A 10,196-nucleotide genomic window follows, 5' to 3' on the forward strand; every position below is an offset into this window, starting at 1 on the left:
ATTTCTACAACTAACTCTAACTTTACAAGGTTCAACCTGAACTCCTAACTTTTATCAAGTAAAAGTCAACTTAACTAAAACTAAAACTTTGACCAAAGTTGACAACTTTACAAAACTTACAAACAATAACTCAAATGAGCAACTTTGGTCAACTTGCACAAAAACATCTTGTAAAGTTAACTTTTCAGGTGCTTGCACTGGTATCTCATGTAGATGTTCTCTGACCTGTAGTTAGTAGTTGTGGCTGTGGTGACCTTGTTTTACACACTCTGAATAATTCGATTACCTGAGCCAAAGACTAATTTTTTATAATAATCACACTTCTCATCTCCAGCTTGCATCTATCATGCTTCCCTCTGAATTTTGTCCAACTCCTTGTTGTAACTGGGCAAATAATAAATACAGGAATTTGATGCCCTCAAAGGACACTCAAACCTATCATAATATCAGCACCTGAGCATTGCTTGTCATCAAGCTCTGAATTAATTTTTAACTCCACACTCTTCAAAATGGCAGGCAAACCTGGATCTTGTGTTCGCTCATTGATTGGAATATCTTCAATAATTTATGGCAAATTACCCAGAGCTTTAGTTTTAAGCTGCTTGCAAGTATCGAGGAGTTTCTCCTGTTCACCTGTTTGCTAATCCATACTAGCACACTTGTATTCCATGTTTTTGAACCACATGTGAGCTTGTTCATCTTTTCACTTGAGAACAATGATAGGGACTTTACTGTACTGTTGTCAATCTCTTTTATCTCTTTCAAATTATTAACAATCTCCCTCTAGAACATTTGTTCATCTTTGATGATTCCCAAGTCTTTTAAAATTCCTTGCTCTAGTTGACTCAATTTCACATAAATTGCCTTCATGTTATTGAATAAACTTGACGCTTGTTCAATCATGTGATTAATCTAATCATCCACCAATTTACCATATGTTTGGCATTTCTATATGTTTTCAATGGTGTTTTTAGCAAACGTCTTTTCAGGATCAGCAATTAATTTTGTAGAAGAGGATTTAAGAGCTGGAAGCAAATCACCAACAACTGATCGTAAGCATGAAGGTAAAGCTCGAACTTGATTCTTGAGCTGATATTTAGTTTGTTTGTCCTTATTTGATTGCTCGACTAAAATGGCTGCTGATACCTAGAGAGTATGGACTTTACCTTCACATTCAATGGATATATTACAACATTTCATATAATTGAAGAAAAATTCTTGAATGATGAGATATATCCAGATCACATGATCAAGTAAATCAAGAAATCAAAGATCATTTGCATTAAAAATATTGACTACCAACATGACTTATTATTTCACATGTAAGCCGGCCTAAATCTACTTGAGATATACTAAAAAAAGATTCATCAGCTTCATAAACATCCTTTTCCGTGATAGGTTGCGAGACTTCAAAAAACAGGTTGTCTGTAGTTGGGATTACCGCTTACCTATAATCTGCTTTAGTCTTTTTCATTTCTGCACCTTTATGCACTAAATCAGCTACTACATCTATGCTTGGTGTTTCCAACTGGATGACAATCTTCTTCTTTCTTTCCAAACTTTGTTGCAGCCAAGAGGTTGACAATGTTGTCAACGTTTCTACCACTGCAGGAGCATTCAAAGCCATAGGTGAGAGTACTTATCATTTATATTACCTAGGACCGGAATCTCATGGGGCACATTAACATCATGAGGAGATGGGGTGCCTGGAGAAGTCAAAGAATGGATCACTTCATCTACAAATGATGATGGCAAAGCATTCATTTCATGAGCTTCATCTACCATCTCTTGTATTGGATTCAAGCTCTTTTCTTTGCGCTTAGAACTTTTCTTTCTAGTCACGATGTTGAGCTCACATGCTGAAGCTAAATCCACTCCTTTGTTAGGATCTCTGTCATCATCTCCTCCTAGTGCATTTTGTTGTGAGCTGGAAGAAATAGGTGAAGTGTCAGAGATGGCTATCCTAGATGTGCCTTCCTATAAATTACTCCCTTTGGAAGAGTTACCTTTGCCTGTTAGTCTAGTGGTTGTGGCTTCCCTAATTTCCCCTTGCAACCACCTTTCTGTTCTTTGGATAACATAGAAAATTCTTTCTTTCAGGTTCTTCACTTCTTGCAAAGACCAGTTGATAAAAGGCAATTCTAATTATTGTATTCTCTCGAACTAGAAAGGGTTAACTGAATCTGATCTTCTGATCTATCTTTTTGTATACCTATCACATTCCATCCCATTTTAAAATCAATGATCTATTGGACTATAAACCTCATCTATTCTCGCTTGCTTACTTCAAAGTCATGTTCACAATCTTCCCAATAATCTTCCATTGTCAAAAAGTGAAAGTATCTAGGTCTCCACTTGAGATTCATGGCACCCAGATTTTATAGCTTTCAAAAAACCGAAAAAAAAAAAGCATTACCTCCAGGCGTCCAGAAATACAGTCAAGATAGGGTTTCACATATTATGAATCTACAGCTGAATATATCAGCAAAGGCAAATGTATAACACAGTCATATTTATGAGAGATGTTGCTCAGATGCTGAGAACCCAGCAAAGAGCCAAAAACTCACAGATATTAGAACTTTCAGAAAAGAAACCCTCATTTAAAAATCTGCTATGAATGAGCCACCCCTTTTTGATAATTCAGATTGTAACATGTCAATTTGACCAGGAATTGCCAAAGAGTCCCACATGCTGATAGATACATTCATTTTCTTCATATTTTCAACACTACTAAAGTAACCAAACCTTTAGGTAACTTGTGTTTACTATCAAGTGGAGACCTGCTATCATATGAGTAAAGGGTGAGCTTAACAATTGATATTTCTATATTCTGTGCATCCAGTCAAGAGTTGCACCAGTAGCGAGCTAAGCCAATTGGGAAAGAAATGAGATCTACTTTCTTTTTCTTACACTTTTTATTAACCTGACCAATCTACCTGCAAACCTCTGCGAGAACCAGCTTGTAATCAACAAAATGGGGAAGCATGAGTGGACATTCCTGAAAGGCTCCGATCCGCATGTAAGTGAAGTGAGGAAACTGAACAAAATAGCTTCCATATTTTAGGACAAAGTTGGTTGCTTCATGAGATATTTGAAGCCCAATGTTTACCTGAAGCTTCCTAGCTATAAGCATTGTGAAGGCATCATTTACTTTGCAGAAATACACACAACTCTATTTTAATTGCAGCTGACTATACGAATTATAAATTTGGGTTATTTCATTGTACTCTCCTTGGGGGTTGAGACTGGGCCATACCTTCATGTTTGCAATTGCATACATGAGGTATGAGGACATGTGAAATCTTTGATTAAGCTCAAATTAGGTTAGTTAATTACAAAGACCATCGCTAATAACTTTCCCCCAATCTATGAATTGCTTGTCAGTGATTATTGTATTGATATATTAAGAACATCCAGTTCTGAAAATACTCAGCACTCTTATTCCCAACCAATTTGTTCAGAAGAACCACCATATCTGAAATGTCTTCAATGAATAGTGTTCTGCAAAGTGATTTTGGCAATTCTGATTGGCCTTTCCTTGGTGTTTCCAACCAACTTTTGGCTATGGTGTTCAAGCAATTCTTTTTATTCTAATCAAGATAAGCTTCAACGCTCTCCCTAGAGATATTTAGGGACTCGTCTCTAGTTGGTAATCTGAATGAGATGAAAACAGATATGGGATCATGCCTCACCACTGTATTACCTCCAGGTGTCCTGATTTCTCTAGTATCTGGATCATAAGCTTTCATACATTCCAGAACCAATTCCAGGCATTAAACTGCTAATGGATGGCTTGCAGCACATGCTAACTCACCGTCTAGTATTTGCTGAGCCAAAGGTGTCCTACTTCCTTTGTTTATCACTTTCTAATAATCTGCAATATCAACATGACCCAATTTTGTATTTACCAATTCCAAAAGTGTGCATTTGAGGATTGAAGCCGGTTCCTGTCCTTGGCAATTGAACTTCATCATCTTGGCTTCTAATCGCTTTGCTTGATAGCTAAAAGAATTTTTCAGAACTAAATCAATTATAAGAAGCTGAAAGGTTACCAAGAAATGAATCTTTTATAATTGCTAATTTGAGGGTATCGGTGTCTTAAATTGATGCAATTACAAAGCTTGACTTAGCATAAAATTCCCATTTATAGAAACATTTTCCTCTTCTCCAGCCATCGATGTTCTGTTAAACAATTTAAAGAACATCTTCACTATGCTCTGTAAAATATCCATATATCATTCCTGAGCTTCCACCTTTATATTTCTCATTTGTAAATTTTCATCATTACATATATTCTGAGTCTCCTTTGACAACATTTGAAAGCATCCATTAATTTATTATAAATGTATTTAGTATTTGATGAGGCAAATTGTCAAACAGTTTGCATGCAATGTTCTTGCTTTCAAATTTCACATGCATTTCACTGGATTAAGATACTCGCACAGGTAACTAAATGCTCCGGTCTATGTTTCTTAGATTGGTCTGCTTAACAATAAATCTATCTTGCATTTACCCTGCAACACTACATATCTTTAAACAACTCATGTGTAATAATCATGTTTTCCCATGTAAACTATCCATTTGCTTTGTATATGATTCATGGCTTGAATGCATGTCAAACCTCTGACAAAGTCCCTTTGTATTTGTTTAAACTGTGGTAGATGCCTGTACCCGATCTTCCTATTGGCCTGCACAGAGTAATATTAGAAAAGTTTGGTAAACTTAATTTTACATCTGCCATTTGTAATAGCTGTGAAATCTCTACATATTTGAAAATGATTATTCCCAAAATCATAGCACATGTGATTTCAGCTTCCATCGGATTCCTTGGGCAATCATTTGGTCAAATTACTCTTATGAGTGTGCTGTTGTCATTTGGTATTACATAGACTGCATTTGGTTCACAATAAAAACCAATCCCAACACAGTATACATCTTATTTGGCTGCTTGTGTCTCTATAAGGAGAAAATGAATTATATACACCACATTAGAACAGCTAAAGTGCCATCCCACCTTACTTTCAGCGTATAGTTCATATACCATGGAATTCTTTATGGGAGCGCAGTATTTGGTTTGACATTTTGTCAAACATGTTCTTGACCAATCTCTACAATAATTATTACATGAAGTAGCATGCTCGATAGTCCGTGTGTTTTGTCTAGACTGCAAGCTGAATGGAGAAAGACATTTTCAGATGATGTTTTTGTGCTCTACCTTCGACTGCCAATGCCTTCATGCGAGAATTAATCTTGCTGTCTGTCAGTGTGCTGACTGTGTACCGCCTTCCACACATGCATAAGCGAGCATTCTGTCCATAGTTACGTGCAATCACTATGTAACTTAACACATTCATAAACCACCCATGCCTTTGGACTTTTATAGTGGTATTACAGCATGTATTTTCCTCTTTCCAACTTGGCACTTACTCATTGGATGATTATCAAAGAGCTAAGTCACTAGGTTCAAATTCAAATTCGAGTTCATCGATCATTAAATTCAGATGAAATTCAGCAAGGGTAAAAATTTGAAAAAAACAATTGGCATTAAATTTACCTCATATAGATTTATATATTTTGAAATTTAACTAACATATCCACAAAATAGTGAAAATAGTTAAGACATCGCTAAATAATTAAATATTATATTAAATATCATAAAATTCAGTTGAAGTTCAGCAAGGGTAAAAATTCGCTGAAATTTGAATTTTATGAAGGAAATTGGACACATCTTGTGACTTAGTCAAAGAGGAACGCATGGGTAGAAGGGATATTATTTGGAATTTTCAGTCAGATAAATCAGAAGTGGTGTCTTGAATGGAGATTTTTGATTGAAAATAGGAGTCTGAGACTCTTCATATATTGTGCATGCCTTCTTCTACTCAAATATAGCAGAAAACAAGTTCAGCCATGATAATTTAATCCTTACTTTGTCTACACTTGATTTTCTTATTCCTTTGTATCATACACAGAACACAATTATAATAAAATCTTATAATCTCACAATTCACCCAAGCCAATTTTCTCATGATTTGCCAGTTCCCACAGTGTAGTTATTGCAAAGTTGGAGATCGGTTTAGGTTTTGATTTTAAATAATCATGACCAAGTTGACATGACAAAAAAACTAAAAGCACACATGTCACATAGACAACAAACCCCAAAGCCTCTTGTGTACCACTTCTAAAGCCGACGTAATTTTCATATGAACAATACCAAATTCTGGAAAGAAATTAAGATCTTAAATCTTAAAATTATAAAAGTTAAAGATGTTGACTATAAAATAAGAGTTTGACCAAAAAAAAGGTAAAAGTTGGAATCCTAACTCTTAACCCCATTTTAATTAAGATCTTAATTTGCTCACTTTTCTTTTAAAAGTTAAGATCCAAACCATTAACTTTTTAAGAGTTAAGATTTCAAATTTCAAATTTCAAATTATTAAAAACTAGCACTCCAACTTCAAGCTGACACAACTTTTGACCCAGAACTCCAAATTTAAAAATTCAGAATACAGGATGAAGCTGGCGGACAATCGGAAGTTTTTATAAATATAAAAATCACCAAAACTTTCATAAATGATTGGCATTTTTTAGTCAAAAAATTTAATGTTCCTTTGCCCATTTTGACTAAAATGATGAAATTTTGAAATTTGAATGACATGAGCCCCGAAAGTCACGAGTGAGAACATTGGTGCAGTAACTACACAGGTGACCTTACTTGAAATAATGAAAAAATCTCAAAAAAACTAGTCGAATTATATAATAGCTCACTTGTGATGTGAAACAATTTAAACCTTGACTACAAAAGTTGCATCAAAATTGATTGTCATGGAGATAAAAACAATTTGTGAATTGAAATAAAAGACTAAAACTGATGTAATCCTAGCAGCAGAAGGACAAAAAAGACACTCAAACTGTTAATTGCAAATCAAAATGTAATCGGTAAAGGCCAGAGCAAATTTTAAATGAAACCAATTATTTTTCAACATGAATACATACAAGCAACAAGAACAAACAGTATGCTGGGGCCGCATTGAATGCGTGCAAGCAAAGCTTGTTTGAAGAAAATCTACAATTTAATTGGCATATGCCAACTCAGCCTACTGACCTCTCTTACAGCTGTAACCTCCGCATGTGCAGTTGGATCCATGTACTTTAAAACCATGTTATGACAGCTTGCAACAACTTCATCATCACAAACCACAACAGCACCGAAAGGCCCACCATGGCCACAATTAACTCCGTCATATGCTTCTTCCACCGCCTTAGACAAAAATTTCAGATCTCTGTCTTGAACAGCTGAACAAGATAACAATGGAAAACACAAAATTACTTTTAAAAAATACAAATTTCAAATAAATGTACATCATCTAATAAAAAATTGCATGTTAAATACGGAAAAAAACAGAAAAACATTCCAAGAACAACAGAAACCAGCCTACAATACTTTGCTATCAAAAATTGTGTGTCTTTAATACCTTAGTTCGCTGATACTTAAAAAGTCAAATGAAAATTTAATTTCAAAGTTGTGGAGTCTTTATTACCTTAGTACGCTGATAATTATAATGTTAAAATGCTTGTAAAAATTTGAACTCCTAGAATTGTACGAACTACTAATAGTAACTACCTTGCCAGTATGGGAAATAAATAAAAAGGAAGTGTATTTTAAACACACATGAACGTGTTGTCCTGACCTTCTTGGTGCCCTGGAAATGCAGATGCGACAGCAATTGTTCCGTCCTTGGACTCCACGACTGTGTCGATCAAAACGGCATTAATTGTCAAAACAATTTGTAGTTCTAATGGAATAAAACAATACAGGAATTCGAAAACAGAAAAAATATAAAAACTAGCAAAACTGGGCTGAGGCAATATAATAGAACATATTCATCTGGAAATCAATCTATCCATGAGATTTCCATTCACCAAAGCAGATAGAAACCATGCTCAAGTAAACAACGGCATATTAAATGAAGCATCAAATTATACACTGCGACAATGATCAAAAACTATCAAAACATCAAATTTCGTAGCTCATTATAATTGGTTGAAAATCCCTGCTGATAGGACAAAAAACGATACTACCAAGGGATAAAAATATACTAAAAGTAGTCTCCAAGGCAGAGAAGCGGAGTTAAGAATGGAAGGAAAAATATCAACTTGGTGTTAATTCCTAACTTCGGAGACAAATGGTAAAGTAAATAGGGGGAAGGGCCCAGTTTGAGCAGTAAACTTGCCAAATTACTATGAAAATCTGAAAGTCATTATGCACCTAATAAACACAGTGATCCTCAGAGGGTCATAACTTTTAATGGCCTTTTACATTAGATTATCTTAATTCAAAGGTAGAGACTCCAGTAGATACCAAGGGCCGCATACACTTAAATCAGCAAAATGAAATGAAATGAAATGAGTACGTTAAATTCTCTGTGCCCAAAATCGAATACGGCGGGGCAATAGTAAAATTGTTTTTTGATGCAAGTTTTTGGCAGCACAAGAATGAATAGCAGGCAGAAACAATAGCAATACATAGAATGGATATAGCTTACCACTTGCCTCTTCCATATCAACGATTACGAAATGGGAGTCTCTGTTTCCGTCTATCTAAATCTGCACAGCCACGCAAAAACCATAAGACTCGGATTCCGGATTCCATAGCATTGTCTGCCTTCCCACATACCAAATAATGTGTCACATTTAACATAAATCCAAACCGTTTCCTACTAGTTAACACAAATATGTTTACCTTAAGCAATCTGAAGAATACCAATGGCTGTGACAATAAATGCAGCTAAGAATATGAGGCCGGGAAAGGAGGGAAGGGAAAGCGAAGATGGTTAAAAGGAATCGAATCCGTCCCCCCTCTGCGTACTAAGAAATGTGACTTCCACGAATGTCAAGGGAATCCCTCCCAGCGGATCTCAAAAGATAGTTCAATCCGACTGAGTGGTAAGCTGTAAAAACGGGCAGCGTGCAACATGTGGTGGTGGAGAGGGGACGTTGGGTTGGGTGACTCCTTTGGGGCTTCCCCTCACTTATTTGAGCCCTGGTTTCAGCTCTGCACTCCTCTTTCCTATCTCCCATTCGCCAGCTACAATAAAATAACGTCAATTGCCAGCTGCTTTAAGCAACGGAGGCTGACACTCGTGTCTACCTATTTCCTCAACCATCATTAACTCCTATCAACACTACCTATTTCCCCAGCCATCATTAATTCCTATCAACAAGATTCTTACCAAAATAAAAATTGGTTCAAAGCTTCCTTGTATAGAAAGTTATCCCAATTAAAAACTAGCGATAGATAGATAAAAATTTAACGTGTCTCAAGACAACTTAAGCAGACTTAAGTAGCTCCATTCATTTCTTGTGTAGGATGATGATGAGCCCACCCAATTGCTCAATGTACTCTTCGTTGAATAGGTTATGTCAAGAACTATCACATATAGTATGTGCAAATTTATCTATGTTGTCTTTATAGGCCTCACATTCTAAAATAAATAAAGTGTTGTTCAGTTTCCACTTTCCCAAAATTGCAGAATTTGCAAATTATCTCTTCCCAAGCCTCATGTGGCCTCTTCCAATGCCTGGTCTCACAACAAAGTTGGTGAGAGTTGGTTCTTAGCGATAAGAATTTTAGCCCTCCAAGAAATGTTGGCTTCTATGTACGCTTTTTGAAGTTGATCACAAGTGGGGTTGAACTCATTTATATAATATATTTTCTTCCTCCCGATCTCACTTCCCCAATTTCTCTTGTAGAATTTTTTCATAACAAAGACTTTTATTTATTTATTATTTGTGGAGCACATATTGAATTGAATATTCCATTTACTCATCCATTTGATGTTTTGTTACATCCATGTCTTTTTTTCGCTTACATTGTGTATCACTAAAGACAACTTTAAACCATCTATCCTCTTCCATTTTTTCGATTGTACCGAAGGTTGCAATAAGGACACACAAGATAAATATGTTAAATATGTTATGTTATAATCTTAGTAAGAAATGACATTTAAAAAATTGATTTCATATATTTGAACAAATATAACTAAAAGATTATATTTACAAAGTATGATCTGAATGGAAATATATATATATATATATATATATATCTTTCATATGTTTTAGCTTAGAAATACATTTCGAACAAGTAATAATTATTTGGAATCAGAATAGAGTATTTCAAAAAAAAAACAGCAAAAACT

General features: G+C 35.2%; 1 protein-coding gene across 1 annotated transcript in view; it reads right to left on the minus strand.

Moving 5' to 3' along the window:
• Window positions 1-9,089, minus strand: part of LOC149552451 (Cytidine/deoxycytidylate deaminase family protein) — a 75,780-nt gene extending 66,691 nt beyond the window's left edge. The window contains exons 1-4 of the mRNA XM_089788013.1: window positions 8,741-9,089; window positions 8,544-8,604; window positions 7,689-7,748; window positions 7,103-7,293 (exon numbers count right to left, since the gene is read on the minus strand). Of these exons, the coding sequence (XP_089644139.1) occupies window positions 7,103-7,293; window positions 7,689-7,748; window positions 8,544-8,559 (267 nt within the window). The 5' untranslated portion in view covers window positions 8,560-8,604; window positions 8,741-9,089. The remainder of the gene's footprint in view (window positions 1-7,102; window positions 7,294-7,688; window positions 7,749-8,543; window positions 8,605-8,740) is intronic.
• Window positions 9,090-10,196: the final 1,107 nt, after the last annotated feature.

The sequence above is a fragment of the Cupressus sempervirens genome, chromosome 6, assembly GCF_028749045.1.
Source record: "Cupressus sempervirens isolate cs-2001-9-10 chromosome 6, ASM2874904v1, whole genome shotgun sequence".
Classification (NCBI taxonomy): domain Eukaryota; kingdom Viridiplantae; phylum Streptophyta; class Pinopsida; order Cupressales; family Cupressaceae; genus Cupressus; species Cupressus sempervirens.